The 16,687-nt window shown below is 34.3% G+C and overlaps 1 protein-coding gene across 6 annotated transcripts in view; it reads left to right on the forward strand.

The window, feature by feature from the left end:
- LOC121407961 (AP-1 complex subunit gamma-1-like) overlaps positions 1–16,687 on the forward strand; it is a 49,968-nt gene that overhangs the window by 3,088 nt on the left and 30,193 nt on the right. For all 6 annotated transcript variants that reach the window (XM_041599235.1, XM_041599234.1, XM_041599233.1 and 3 more), the window contains exon 2: positions 11,515–11,613. In XM_041599235.1, coding sequence (XP_041455169.1) covers positions 11,584–11,613 — 30 coding nt within the window. In that variant the 5' untranslated portion in view covers positions 11,515–11,583. The remainder of the gene's footprint in view (positions 1–11,514; positions 11,614–16,687) is intronic.

Raw genomic sequence — 16,687 nt, forward strand, 5'->3', positions numbered from 1 at the left:
TCAGTATCTAAATATTTAGACAATTGATGCAACTTACACTGTATTTTGATGTTAGGAATCATGAAAAGGCATATAATTTTCATTTTACAAAGGAACCTTTATGATTAACTTTTGTAAACTATCAGAATTTGATATCCTGGGGGTACCCATCTCAACGTCCACATGTAATTGTTTAGTCATAAAATGAATTGGTGTGTGCAGGATAGGAAATAATTGTAATTTTTTAGGGGCTATTTTTCTTTTATTTTTCTATATTTCTTTCATTTGAAGGGCTACTTTTTAGGGGTAAAAAGTAATTATGCAATAAATGCAAATATTCTTCTGCCACAGTTAGAATATTGATTTTCTAAATCTTTAAAATTGTTAGGAACAGATCATGGGACAACACTAGAAAGAATGGTTGCCCCAAAGCATGCATTTTGAGGGAATTTTAGGCCGTGATTTGGGCTGTCATTGGGGCGAAATCGCCCGGCGCCCTCATGTATACGCTGGGTGTGTGTTGTGGTGATTGACTGTCCTGGCTTGTGAAATGAGTTTGCCATGTCGAATGGCGGCACATGTTGAATTCTGGGCACGTTACTCGATACCCTAATTGTGAACAAGGTAGGTCTTTGAAATCGCGTAATGCAAGCAAGACTTCAACTTTTAAACTTTGGCAGAAAACTGATTTGGATAATTTGAAGGCATTACATGGAAGTCATGATCAAGGTAGCTGTGATAAAGCTGGTGGAGAATAATAATATTATGTTAAGCAGGGCCCGCTGGTTGAACAGTTTTCAGAACTGAAGTGGCTACCCTGGGTAAAATATGACATCATTATTATTACTATTATTATTGAATTGAAGTTAGTATAACAGTTGTACAGTACTAGGTATCATCACTTAAAAATGAAGCATCTTCATGTATTAATCCAACCCTTGAGTTATTGCTCATTAGTTGTCAATGTGATTTGGATAATTTTTGTAAACTCACATTAGGGCCACCAAGGCCTTAGTACAGTATCTACTAGGCCCGTTTTGAAAGTCCATTTTTGATGCACGTGTACACGGCGTGTTTTTCGGTCGTGTACACGTGTACACGTTGTAAACACTGTGAGAGCGAGTTCTGTTTTCATGTCGACACGGACCCGCATCAATAATAAAAAAATATGTCATAAAAAGGGGTCTATATAGCCTAAGTCACGGTTTTAAAGCTTACCTGAGAAGTTTGAAGTATCAATCCACAAAAATTGGTGCAAATTAAAAGTTTACTCGGCTTAGCAGCGCATTAAATTAATAAAGAATGCAAAAGAAAATCAGTGCAGGGCCCTAGCTATCGCCGACGCTCGGTGGATGCGCATTTTGTATACTGTACCGTACATGCATGCACAGATCGCTGCAGAATAAGTGTAACTGAAGTTATCGATTAATTTTCATTATTATGTTGCCAATTTGAAGAGCGTTTGTAGGCTTGTGTGCGAGCGTATAACACGTAAGTTGTAGCGATGATCGCTATCACAATTGGTGATTCTCAAATTGACTCTGAGTGTGATTGAGCAACGCTTTCGAGCTTTTGAGACCGGAGAAGACCCATTTCGTGCCGATTTCGTGGTACAAAAACGTGAGTCTCCAGAAAGAATGTGGATTAAATTGGCGATTTTGGAAGTGAACTCACTCTGGATTAATTGAAATATGTTGACATATTAGTAATTAAAACATGTGCAGTGTCTGAGAACTAAGATTTAATGTGAGGCTGTGAGCTTGTTTATGCAGATGCTACCGTGTACACGGTGATGGAATTTAGTACACGTGCACTGACTTGACCGTGCGTGTACACGTGTACACGTGTACCCGAAACGGGCCTAGTATCTACATCGGTGGGCCTCACTTCCCCTTTCAATAGTCTTGGATATGTTTGGGTCTGAGCCAGAAGTAGGGAACCAAAACCTGAAATTTCAAATTGAATTTTACTGTGAGCCTTCTATATCATTTGAAAATTGAAAGCTCAAAATTTGTATTATGAACATTAGTGCTGTTATCGGTAAGAAAATTATCTGTCTATAGGAGTCGACAAACACGTTGATGTGAGCTGTAACATGAATACGAGTGAGAGTGTGGCTAAACTTGTGTCCTGAGGGAAATTTAAGCTGATCTTTTGACTGTTTCACCAGGGAATTATGTACTTAGTTGTTACTTGTTACTTGTGAGTGAGCGCTGTGGATTCCTGTAGAAATACATTACACAAGGCTCGACATTAGCGGTGGCCCGGTGGCCCGGGGCCACCAAAAATTCATCTCGGGCAACCATTATTGAAAAAATGTTAAGTTTTGGTGGCCCGAATCGGGCAACCAATAATTTTCAAAGTAGCGCAATTTTTCTCCCGATTTTGCATGCATTTATCAACCTTCTACAGTTAAAATTGCAAGCCAATTCGTCATGCGCCTTTTTTGTTAATCTACACACAAATACACACAAAGAGTGCATAGTCATGACAGTATGTAGGCCTACCGCTAGCATACAGTAACTATTATTCAGCCGGCCGTGCCGGCTGTCTGGCTGAGCTTTGCATGCATAAAACCAATGCAGCTAGCTAGCTGTGCACGAGCAGACTATTCAGACCCAGGGAGCTGCGATACGAAATGTTACTGCTAAGAAATCTTCCCCAGAACTTTGGAAATCTACGTCAAAGTCACATTTTACACCAATGAAATGCCCTTCTACAGTCCATATTACTGAAACCTGATTAATTGAAAGCATTAAAAGGAGGAATTATGACCTCTCTTTTGACTCAAAAAGACCGATTTCCAAATGCATTAATACACATAGGTGAGTACATCACAGTCCCATATGTGCATTTGTATGTATGTTGATATTTGGTTTATTTCGAAGCTGTGTCTCTTTGAGCCAAAAATAAATAGGCCGCTCTTTCTTTCTTGTTTACAAATGACTTCTTAAACCACTCTTAAGGAAGTAAATACTTTGGGTAGGCATTTCATTGATATGACATGTGATTTTTTTTCCATCATTTTGTCAAATATAGGGAAGGAATTGTCTCACTGTTTTTTCCAGATAACTTTTGCCATTTTATTTTTTTCTTTCATTTTTTTCAGTGATTAAACCATTTATACCCCTTCCCATTGAAAATACCTGATTAAAGAACATGTTTCTACTGAATAATAATAATTTTCCCCATTTTTTGATAATTTTGTTTTATTTATTTTTCTTAAATTTTCTTTTGTTTTTCTCAAAAATTTTTTTTATGACCTGTTTGTTTTTTCTTTCTTTATTTTTTCTTTTGTTTTATGCAAAGTAAAATAACAGCAAGCACGATTTATATACAAGATGTACAAAGAATAGTGGTACGTGTTAGTGATTGCAGAATACTTCAGTTTGTTTTATTCATTTTTAATTAATGTTTTTCTTTATATTTTTCGGGCCACCAAACTTTATTAGTGGGCCACCAAAAAAAATTATTTGAAGGTTTTGGTGGCCCGAACGGGCCACCACCAAAAAAAGTTAATGTGGAGCCTTGCATTACATAACAGTGATATGAATGCTGAAAAGGGTATTTGTTGTGTACGTATTCTACTTCATATACATGTATTTATATATGTGCAAATTAAATATATACACCGTTTACATGAATTAAATTACATATCACACATTTACATTTCTACATATGGAAATTGAATATTGACTGTTTACAAAGTCTATACTCTATATCACATATATCACATATTTACAGAATACTGAAAAGGGATATTAACTGTTCATGCATTCCATTTCATATTTCATATATTTACATATACAGAAACTGAATATAGAGTATTTGTATGCCATATCACACATCTACTGAAAAGGAACATGGACTGCTTTTTATGTATGCTAAGTTCATACCTTTACATGCATACATGTTAATTGAATGTTGACTTATATTCCATATCATATATTTCATAGCATTATGAATATGAATGGTGAAATGGGTTATTGACAGTGTATGTATTCTACTTCATATATTTATACATATGGAAATTACATGGTTTATATTCCATATCACACGTAATTATGAATGCTGGAATGGAATATTGACCGTTTATGCATTCCACTACTTATATTTATATATATGTGGTGGAATGCACATTGCATTCCATGTTATACATTTTCCTGAAAAAGGATACATGGACTGTTTATGCATGTTACTCTATACTTATACATATGCAAAATTGAATGTTGACTAGTTGTATTCATATATTTTCGTAACAGTGATATGAATGCTGAATAGGGGTATTGGCTGTGTATGTATTATACTTACATGGATTTACATACATATATGGAAATTGAATGTTTTCTATTCTATACCATATATTTACATAACATTATGAATGCTTGAAAAGGATATTGACTGTGTATATATTTTACTTCATGTATTTACATAAACATAAACTGAGTAATGACTGTCTACATGGTTTGTCTTCAATATCACATATTTCAAGGCTCCACATTAACTTTTTTTGGTGGTGGCCCGTTCGGGCCACCAAAACCTTCAAATAATTTTTTTTGGTGGCCCACTAATAAAGTTTGGTGGCCCGAAAAATATAAAGAAAAACATTAATTAAAAATGAATAAAACAAACTGAAGTATTCTGCAATCACTAACACGTACCACTATTCTTTGTACATCTTGTATATAAATCGTGCTTGCTGTTATTTTACTTTGCATAAAACAAAAGAAAAAATAAAGAAAGAAAAAACAAACAGGTCATAAAAAAATTTTTGAGAAAAACAAAAGAAAATTTAAGAAAAATAAATAAAACAAAATTATCAAAAAATGGGGAAAATTATTATTATTCAGTAGAAACATGTTCTTTAATCAGGTATTTTCAATGGGAAGGGGTATAAATGGTTTAATCACTGAAAAAAATGAAAGAAAAAAATAAAATGGCAAAAGTTATCTGGAAAAAACAGTGAGACAATTCCTTCCCTATATTTGACAAAATGATGGAAAAAAAATCACATGTCATATCAATGAAATGCCTTCCCAAAGTATTTACTTCCTTAAGAGTGGTTTAAGAAGTCATTTGTAAACAAGAAAGAAAGAGCGGCCTATTTATTTTTGGCTCAAAGAGACACAGCTTCGAAATAAACCAAATATCAACATACATACAAATGCACATATGGGACTGTGATGTACTCACCTATGTGTATTAATGCATTTGGAAATCGGTCTTTTTGAGTCAAAAGAGAGGTCATAATTCCTCCTTTTAATGCTTTCAATTAATCAGGTTTCAGTAATATGGACTGTAGAAGGGCATTTCATTGGTGTAAAATGTGACTTTGACGTAGATTTCCAAAGTTCTGGGGAAGATTTCTTAGCAGTAACATTTCGTATCGCAGCTCCCTGGGTCTGAATAGTCTGCTCGTGCACAGCTAGCTAGCTGCATTGGTTTTATGCATGCAAAGCTCAGCCAGACATGCAGCCGGCACGGCCGGCTGAATAATAGTTACTGTATGCTAGCGGTAGGCCTACATACTGTCATGACTATGCACTCTTTGTGTGTATTTGTGTGTAGATTAACAAAAAAGGCGCATGACGAATTGGCTTGCAATTTTAACTGTAGAAGGTTGATAAATGCATGCAAAATCGGGAGAAAAATTGCGCTACTTTGAAAATTATTGGTTGCCCGATTCGGGCCACCAAAACTTAACATTTTTTCAATAATGGTTGCCCGAGATGAATTTTTGGTGGCCCCGGGCCACCGGGCCACCGCTAATGTCGAGCCTTGCATATTTACATGATTGTGAATCCCTAAAAAGGATATTGACCATTCATGCATTCCGCAACATGTGTTTACATATATGGAAACTGAAAATTCGAAGCTTGTATCCCATATTACACATTTACTGAACAGGGATATTGACTGCTTATATATGCTACTTCATACTTTGACATACTTATATTTACATATATGGAAATTGAATGTTTACTATTTGTATTCCATATCTCATCCGAATACTGCAAGATGGTCAATCTCCTTTTTTGATTATACAAAGTTTATCTCCTCTATCAAGAACTCAGCAGCATGTACACACATGTATCATTTTTATAGAAGAGCATTTACGAAAATCAACTCTTGTTCCACTATGTATAATATTACAGTTATGTAGCCATGTTCACTCACCCCCCCCCCCCCATTCTGATGCTGGTAACATTCCCCTCATGCAACTGATCATGTACAGATGTACAACTGCAATCGTATTCTCTTCTTTTTCAACCATAGGGTTATAGACTACCTTAACAAATACGTTTCATGATGATCATGTATTCAAATTCTCGTTTTTGTTATAGCTATCAACTGCTAAGCAAGCTACTGTACACTCAAACGTCAAGGGATGCTCTTTTCTTGTAGCTGCTCTTTGTTATTCAAATCTTTTCAAAATAACGTTTGCTTTCTCAGTGATGTATTCGTTAACCATTCATGACAAATTTAATTGTCTCAATCTTGTATACATCATGAAATACCCTTCCTTGCGTATTCGTGCAAGTTCACCATTCACTTCACTTTTTCAATCTTGAATGTTATTGTTAGCAAAACTTAGCAATATCCAAGCAGGTGGAAATACCTATTATGTAACACTCGCAGAATAATACTCTCATACATAATCACTCATGTACCATAACCTACATTGCACCCATTCAATCTATCCATCCGCTAGATGAGAGCAGTTTTCCCTTATGACAGATCACCTATTTATTAACCGGTGTTTTGTCCAGTATAGGCTATGCGTAGTATGTTGTGTGTGTTATAACACACGCGATTGCTCAGTTTGTCCTAATCTGACTGAGTTTTCTTTTATTTTGTTCTTAAACACACAGCGGGGATGGTTTATTCACTCTTTATTTTATTTTTTATTTTTTTTTCTCACGCTTCCCTTTTTTTTTTTTTTTTACTTCTTCTGAAATCTGGTATAGGAATGTACAGCCATTCCCATTTTATGTTATTTCTATGTTGATAACGGTTGGGCTCCGCTCAGTCAAGCTCGTCCTATGTGGGTCATGACAGGTGTTATCCATTCACAGATAACTCTTTCTTGCTTTTCATATTCGCATATGCACCTGCACGCAACTGCACAAGCACCTACACATGTTTTCTTATCTGCATTTCCCTTCTGGGGTTTCAATAATTTATCATGGCGATGAATAACAATCCTTTTATCTTTTACAACGCTACAAATGAATATCCTTTTGAGAGCAAATATTATACTCCTACTGAATTCAGTGAAACATTTCAAGATGATATAGAAGATGTTAAATTATTGCATATCAATGCCAGAAGCTTAAACAGGAATTTTGATGATCTTCAAAATCTTCTCGATTCATTGAAACATTTTAGATTCACTGCAATTGGAATAAGTGAAACTTGGTTACACCAATCTTCCCCACCATTGTTTAATTTACCTAACTATAATTTAGTCAGAGCTGATCGTATAGGAAAGAGAGGCGGTGGCGTCGCATTTTATGTAGCCAATCATTTAAATTTCAAAATTCGAAATGATATTAAATTTGATCAAACAGAAGTTCTCTTTATTGAAATTGACAATCTTCAATGCAAAAACTTAATTTTAGGTGTAATATATAGAGCTCCTGATACTCACTTTGATCTATTTTATGATAATTTCGAGCAATGCGTTAGCAAATTAGCAAATGAAAATAAGCAGATATATTTTCTCGGTGATTTTAATGTCAACTTTCTTCCATTGCATCAGAACAATCTCTCTAATAGGTTTCTGCAACTGATGAATTCATTTGGATTTTATTCTTTCATTAACAGACCAACTAGAATTAACATACACTCCTCAACCTTAATTGATAACATATTTTCTAATATACACGACAAAAAGATAACTGGAGGATTGCTGTATTCCGAAGTATCTGATCACTTGCCTATATTTACTGTGTGTGGAAAATCATTGACTCGTTTTAAACCACCACAGCATTTGATGTATCGGAAAGAAACCCCTCGTAATATTGAAATGTTAAAACAAGATTTATTATTCGAAGAATGGAATGATATCCTAAATACAAATGATGTGAATACTGCATATGAAAATTTTAATTCAAAGCTACAATTCTATTACAATAAAAACATTCCACTTGTAAGAAATAAACGTAAACGTAATACACCCATAAACCCATGGATAACGAAAGGTATACTTAAATCCATAAAAACAAGAAACCGACTTTATAAACAACATTTGAAAAACCCTACGGATACAAGTCTAGTTGTGTACAAAACGTATCGTAACAAATTAACAAAGTTAATTCGTTTTTCTCGCAAGTTACATTTCTCAAACAAATTACAAAAGGTAAAATCCAACTCAGGAGCTACATGGAAAGTTATAAAAGAAATTATGGGAACAAAAAACGAGACTATACCTAAAGATAACCTTACTTTCAATGGTAACAAAATCACAGATTCTAACAACTATGCCGATAGCTTTAATTCTTTCTTCACTAATATTGGTCCTCAACTTGCCACCCAAATTGCTACTCCGAATAATGCTCATTTTACTGAATTCTTTTCAGAACCGATTCAAGACTCTTTATTTTTAAGACCGACAAACCCGAATGAAATCATTAATATTGCTAAATCATTAAATTCTTCGAAATCCAAAGGTCATGATAACATTAACACTTCACTTTTAAAGGAAATAATCCATTTCATTGCTGATCCACTAACACACATATTTAACCAGTCTTTACAATCCGGTATTTTCCCAGACTTGTTAAAAATAGCCAAAGTAACCCCAATTTTCAAAAAAGATGACCAACATGAAATCACTAATTACCGTCCTATTTCCATTCTCCCTAGTATATCAAAAATTTTAGAAAAAATTGTTTATAATAGATTATATAATTTTCTAAACTTCCATAAAATATTAAATCCAAACCAGTATGGTTTTCGAAAAAATCATTCCACGGATCTAGCTCTGGTTCAGATATATGATAAAATTACAGAAGCCATGGCCAAAAAAGAACACATTATTGGTATTTTCTTAGACCTTAGTAAAGCGTTCGACACTCTTAATCATGATATATTGTTTTCGAAATTGTATTCCTTTGGTGTTCGGGGCTCGGCGCTCGTATGGTTTAAAAGTTATTTAAGCAATCGAAAACAGTATGTGACTTTTAATGGTATTAACTCACGGTCTCTTCCAATCAAATGTGGTGTCCCCCAGGGATCTATCCTGGGTCCACTTCTGTTTTTATTATACGTCAATGACATAATCAATACATCATCACTGTTATCTTTTGTCCTATTTGCAGATGACACTAACATATTTTATTCTCATAAGAGCCTTAAGTCTCTAGAAAATATCTTGAATGCCGAACTAATAAAAATTTCGAAATGGTTCAAATGCAATAAACTTTCTCTCAATATTCAGAAAACCCATTTTATACATTTCAAGCATAACAATATCCATGTGAATAATAATCCAATTAATATTAACATTGACAACAATACAATCGAAGAAACGAAGAGTTCGAAATTCCTGGGTGTCATTATTGACGAGAATTTAACTTGGAATAATCACATAAATCATGTTACACTATGTATTTCTCGAGGCGTGGGAATTATTAATAAGTTAAAGTTTATGTTACCACGAGTAACTCTGTTTTTACTTTACAATACACTAGTACTTCCTTACATAACATATTGTAATATTGTTTGGGCCAATTGTGGAACTACCAAACTCAACCCTATTCTCACCTTACAAAAGCGAGCTCTTCGTATCTGCACAGGATCGTCTTATTTTTCTCATTCTGATCCACTATTCTGTAAGCTCAAAACATTGAAGGTTTCTGATTTGAATGTCATGCAAGTTGCAGTTTTTATGTTCAAATACAAAAAACACCAACTTCCCTCCTCATTTCAAAATTTATTTAATCTAAACAGTACAATTCACACATACCCTACCCGTATTTCTGGAAATTTTCACCTAACAAACCCAAAGTTATTAATAACTCATAAATCAATTAGACACCATGGCCCCGACTTATGGAATAATTTACCTGAAACTACAAAAATGTGTTCCTCACTTTATTCCTTTAAAGCCACTATGAAGCGCAACCTAATATCATTGTATTCAAATCCGCCACATTGACTATACTTGTATTTTTTTTAATGATGAATTTTGACCCCTCCTCTTCTAATGTAATTGCACTACACTTGCACTTGCACTACACATGCACTTGCACTACACCCTCATGACCTCTTGTTAAAAAATGTGTAAGTTTTACATGTCGCTTTTTTTACCTTGAGGCCGTCGTCAACTTCAAGCAGGTCGCTCATGACGACGGTCTCCTGCGTTCTGAAATTGAGTTAAATAATATTTTTCATATGCTTTTTTTTATATTCAGAAAGAGATTGTAAATGATACGTGTGTCCAAAATGTATATATATGTAAAATCTATGTAATAATTGATTATGTTGTATTATGTTGAACATGTTGAACGCAGAAATAAATTTCAAGCAAACAAAGCAAACAAAATACAGAACTTCAAGGGTGGGTTAGGGTATGAAAGTGGAATTTTAGTGATTAAAACTTGTGTAGCGTATGAGAACTTAGAATTAATGTGAGGCTATGAGCTTCTTCACTTGTTTACAACTCCCACGCAAGTTTTATGCAGATGCTACCGTGTACAATCAATTCTATCGTATTCCTTGAGGCTATCTGCAAAACATCAGTTAAAATTTCAAGTCTTTTGTAAACATTCATAGTTTGGAGCACTCCAACACATAAATTTTCAAATAGTTATATTGGACATAAGCTGGGAGGCTGGACCCCATAGGCAGTCCGTCACGTTTATAATTTCGTGGAGCTCATTAAATCGCTCTCCTTATTTTCTTTTTGGAGCTCAATTGAGCTTCTCAGAATCGCTCTCCTTGAAGAGCTCTAATCAATTCAATAAACATACATGTATGATAAATTGTAGATTTTTCTTAACATCGTATAAGCAATAGCTGTGTAGCTAGTATTTTCTGGTGAAACTAGGCCTGGTCAATATGTTTACAAAATATCGCGCTCCTGCTGAAAAAATGAAATGGCCATCTATTTTCCATAATTCCATGAAATTATTTTGATTTCGTTGAAAACTATCAGAAAAGTGAAGAATGTTCACCTCTATCCCGACTTTGATTTGAACTTACACTTGGTAAATATTGTAGTCCCACATGTAGACTTCCTTTTTTTAGGAGCGCGATTTTTTGTTCTTATTTTTTTTTAGGACAGCGGTAGGAGCGCCGGCGCGATCGCGCTCCTCAAATATGAAGGTCTGCATAGGGTATTAATTTAGGAGTACACTAAACCATTAAAACTAATTTCTTACAATTTCAAGCAAATTTTAGCTAAGTTTTACCTTATTTCCGTCCTGTCGCATAAAGTGGGATTTTGGACCGTGACGGTACGGAATCCTGAATTATACTGTATGCTATTGTACATTGTAAGTAATTTGTAATGTCTGATTGTTCTTGTAGGATAGGGAGCCTTCGGGACAGACTTTCAAGAGAAGAGTTGGAGATCAACCAATCTAATAATTAATCAGGATGTCTGTTCTGCAAGCAATTGAAGAGAAGGTTAGTATCGTGTCAATAGCCATTATAGTTTTCAAGGAGATTGGATTCACCTTCAGGGTGTGTATAAAGAGACAAACTGCAAAACAAGAAACATTCTCATAGGGGAACCAGCCCCGATGATAAAGAAACACTAAAGTGATTTTTAACATTAACTGAATTTACAGAGGGTAACATTTGTTTTATGTTATGAATACATTAAAGGACAAGTTCACTTCAACAAAACGTTGATTTACATAAAGAGAAAAATCCAACAAAAGACACAGAAACTTTCATCAAAATCTGATGTAAAATAAGTTATGCTTATGAAATTTCAAAGTTTCACTTATTTTTCACAACTCGTTGATATGCAAATAAGAGAGTTGATGTCATTCACTCACTATTTCTTTTGATTTTTTATTGTATGAAACATGAAATGGTTTAATTTTCTATACGTTGTCAGGCGAAAAACAGTTTTATTTCTCCCTGAACATATGGAATTGCCATTGTTTTAACATGGTCTTGTTTAATCAAGAGGGTCCTTATTGTCAAATCTGTAAAAATCAAATATTGAATTCAAACAAAATACAAAAATAGTGAGTAACATCACCAACTCTCTCATTTGCATAGCACTGAGTTTTGTAGACAATTGTTTTGTTTTCAGTATTATGCTTGCTAGATTTTCTCTCTTTATTCAAATCAAGATTTTGTTGGGGTGGACTTTACCTTTAATTTAACAGAAGGTAATATTCAAGAGATTTTCCATGTTAATACATGAATTTCTGAATCTCAAGTCCACAGCCAAACAGATTCAGATTCAGATATTTTTATTGTTCAATTGTAATCGAGTACAAGAGGAAATTCAATTTGTTCGCACAAAATAATTTAGAATAATACATGATATACACAGAATATTACACGATACATAGTAGAATAACATATATTAAACATTATACAAATCAACAAGCAAAGATAAGAGAAATTAAGATAAAGGCAGGGGGTAACATAATTTCAAGCATGGCTATTAAATGCACGGTTTGAAGCTGGAACGAAAGAATTTACAAAGCGTAAGGTTTGTAAACAGATACATGTACATACTGTAGTCCTTCCTTTGTGGTGTTTTTTTGTTTGTGTCTCCTCTCCATAGAAGAAATGAGATGTAAATATATATGTAGGTGCCAATTTTTTTTTCATATACTTTGACGGTTCAAAAGTGTAATATCAATTGTCTCGTTAGTTTAGTTCAAGAATCAAGTCTAATTTCATGAAACTTCGATTGTACATGTAATAGTAAGTTAAAGAATGGCAAAAGGTACTGTAACGTAAGAGAATTAGCAATCAGTCATCATTTGAAATGAGTTAATTCAAATTAAACTGTACATTAATGTAGATCTATATGAAAATACTCATATCAGCTGGACTGGCTCATATTCATTTTACAGAGTGCTCATACTGCTCAAGGTGCTAATAGTCATTATCAGCCCGGATTCAGGGGTTTACTTGTCTTCTTATGAGGACTAGATTGAAGTAGAAAGAGATCAACCAAATCTGCTCAATTTAAACATGTACATGTTTGTTGTCATGGCAACAAGATGTAGAAAATTGTAATCAAAATTTGAAGGATAAACATGAACATTGCTTTAAAGGGAAGTTACAAATACAAGTAGGCCCTGACATGAAATTGGTTTTATCAAAAGCAGATACAGGTTTATAGCCTAAAACTTATCAATAAAAGTATGGTGAAAATTCATCTATTATTAAAAAAGGAATAACAAATAAATAAGCAGGGTCTTTATTACTGTAGCTGCCTATATGTCAGATATGGTACTCCATCATGCTTTGCTCAAATTGATTTGTCAAGTTTCTATCTTGTGATACAACAAGTGAGCATTTCCCCTGTATGCAATGAAATTTCATCACTTGTCATCTTTTCATTGTTCTACGGTTCATTCATTTTATACAGTCAAGTTTATAGTCAACCTGCTTTTAGCGACAACCTGTGTAGCAGGACCCTGCCTACATACATGTAGACCACAATATTGGTTTCCCTTGAATACATGTAGTGTTTCCCATTGAAATATTATGAAAGAAACATGTTCATTAAGGCCACCTGTTCAGTAAACTACTTTTCGTGTATACCGTGGGTGGTCTTAATATACATGTACAGGGTTGCTGCTTGCATATGTTGTCACAGAATTTAAATTTCAAAATATTCTTTTGTGGATTATCCCCAAACAACCTGTATTCTCTCATTTGCATACATGTACATGTGCGTACAGTATCTGCACCAAGTCTTGATCATTAGAACAGCACTTTCCATCTACTTTTTTGATAATTTACCCCAAAGCAAATATGATCAACACTTGTGATTGATTAAATTATAAATCAGGTTTGCAATGTACATAATGTACATTCATTTTTCGTCCATAACCTTAGAGCACTAAAATGATGCAAAATTCTCTTGAAATTATTCATGTCTTAATGTTTACACTACACCTACAATGCATGCTACAGTACATGTATGTGCTTTGACACTGTACACATGTGCACTGTGTATAAAGTTCAGTGTATGACTCATCAAGAATTCCCTCCATGTACAATCAGCCAGTCACATATACGCATGTATGTGGTGTGCTTGATTAATCCCACGGCTTACCTGCAATCATTTAGTAATTACAAAGCAATTCAGGCTAGTGAGAAAATCTCTTGCTAACCCAACGCTGGTGACAGTTTTAGGCAGAGATGCAAGCATATCAGACGATATGAATATGTACCGGTACATGTACAGTATGTAATAAATACATGTAGTGCATTTTGATGGATTCCTTTTTTACTTACTGTACATGTAGCTTCACCTTGTCCCCAGCGCTATGATGCTTCTTTGTTGTGCACCAAAATTGAGGAATATTGTACGGCCGCTTGAGGAGGTGGTTGGAACTATGGTTCCCAAAGTGACGTTGGAATGAGACTATTTTCCTGAGGGGCTCAGCTGCCCCGAAAATGGTCGCATTCCTGTCTTGGTGAGGGGATCATAGCTTCACCAACCCTCTGGTTGATGTCTGTATATTTTTTATTTATATCCGTAGATATAACTCAATGAATAGAAATCTTTGAGAGAGAATTCATTAATTCTTTTTATTAGCTTTAGTATTAAAGGCCCCTGGCTTCATCACATGCGCGGATTGTACACGTACGTGCACATGATTTTGGGTTAAGCCCTGCCCACCTGTAAAAAATTTTTGAACTATTTACTATTCCCGGTTGTGATGTCAGATGCCGGGATTTATAGGATTTTTGCCAATTTCGTGACATTGGTTGGTCAAATATCGGGGTTTAGACCAATCATCTTTCTAGATTATTGTTATGAGGGATATAATCCCTTTTTATTTTTTGTTGAATGGGTCATTCCATCTGGATTCACCCGGTGGTTGCACCCGACCGTCTCAGAATTCGTTGTTATTTGGTATACATAAAATTCAACATGGCCCAAGCACAAAACAAAAAAATTAGTCCAATCGGTCCGTCGGTTCTCGCGCTACGGCCCGCCCTTTTCTCCTTGTTTTGACAAAAATGGGCGTGACCTTCAACTTTCAATGGCCACTGCGTCGTTACGTGTTGACCAATTTTCATGAAACTGGTACCATTTGATAGGAAATTCAGAGAGGAATCCAAAACATGCATCGAATAATGTATTGGAGCAATTTATAAGGTCATGACCTTTGACCTTCACTTTGACCTTGAGTTTGACCCTCGGACAAATAATTTTTTAACTTGATTTTCGTGTATGTTAATTATTGGTATGATATTGACAAAATATGTTAAAATCAATGATGATATTTTATTTCTTCACCTTTAAAAACTCTTCCAAAGATACCATGAAATTTCACTCTAGTCCCACACACTGATATTCATGTTAGTAAAGTGTTTACCAGTTACATGATTTCTTCCAATCTTAAGTTACAGTATGCAAGCACATGAAAAGAAATTAAGCTTAATCAGTTCACAAATAAAAGATTAAACCTTTATGCTCATGAATAGGTATCTGTTTAGGCATTTTGATGTTCATCAATATATATTCATTTTGATGTTCGGCAATATATATCATATATATTCATAGTAGTAAAGTCTTCACTTTTATCATCAAAATATATACATGTATATATGTATATGATATATATTTTGCTGAATCATAAAATGCCTAAACAGATACCTATTCATTAGCATAAAGGTTTAGTCTTTTATTTGTAAACTGATTAAGCTTAATTTCTTTTCATGTGTTTGCATGCTGTAACTGAAGATTGGAAGAAATCATGTAACTGGTAAACACTTTACTAACATGAATATCAGTGTGTGGGACTAGAGTGAAATTTCATGGTATCTTTGGAAGAGTTTTTAAAGGTGAAGAAATAAAATATCATCATTGATTTTAACATATTTTGTCAATATCATACCAATAATTAACATACACGAAAATCAAGTTAAAAAATTATTTGTCCGGGGGTCAAACTCAAGGTCAAAGTGTAGGTCAAAGGGATGACCTTATAAATTGCTCCAATACATTATTCGATGCATGTTTTGGATTCCTCTCTGAATTTCCTATCAAATGGTACCAGTTTCATGAAAATTGGTCAACACGTAACGACGCAGTGGCCATTGAAAGTTGAAGGTCACGCCCATTTTTGTCAAAACAAGGAGAAAAGGGCGGGCCGAAGCGCGAGAACCAACGGACCGATTGGACTAATTTTTTTTGTTTTGTGCTTGGGCCATGTTGAATTTTATGTATACCAAATTACAACGAATTCTGAGACGGTCGGGTGCAAAATAGCACATTCATTGGGTGAATTGGCATGGAATGACCCGAATGATGATAATACTGATAAAAATAGTAATAATAATAATAGCGTAATAATGATGATGATAATAATAATAATAATGATAATTATGATAATAAATAACATGATTAAAAACATATTAATAATGTAATGATTATTGATAATAATAATGATAATGATAAATGATAGCATTATAATATTGTTGTTGTTGTTATAATGATGATGATGAGGATTTTAGTAATTGGGCAATTCCATGATAAACATAG

This window comes from Lytechinus variegatus, chromosome 2 (assembly GCF_018143015.1).
Source record: "Lytechinus variegatus isolate NC3 chromosome 2, Lvar_3.0, whole genome shotgun sequence".
In the NCBI taxonomy this organism is placed as follows: domain Eukaryota; kingdom Metazoa; phylum Echinodermata; class Echinoidea; order Temnopleuroida; family Toxopneustidae; genus Lytechinus; species Lytechinus variegatus.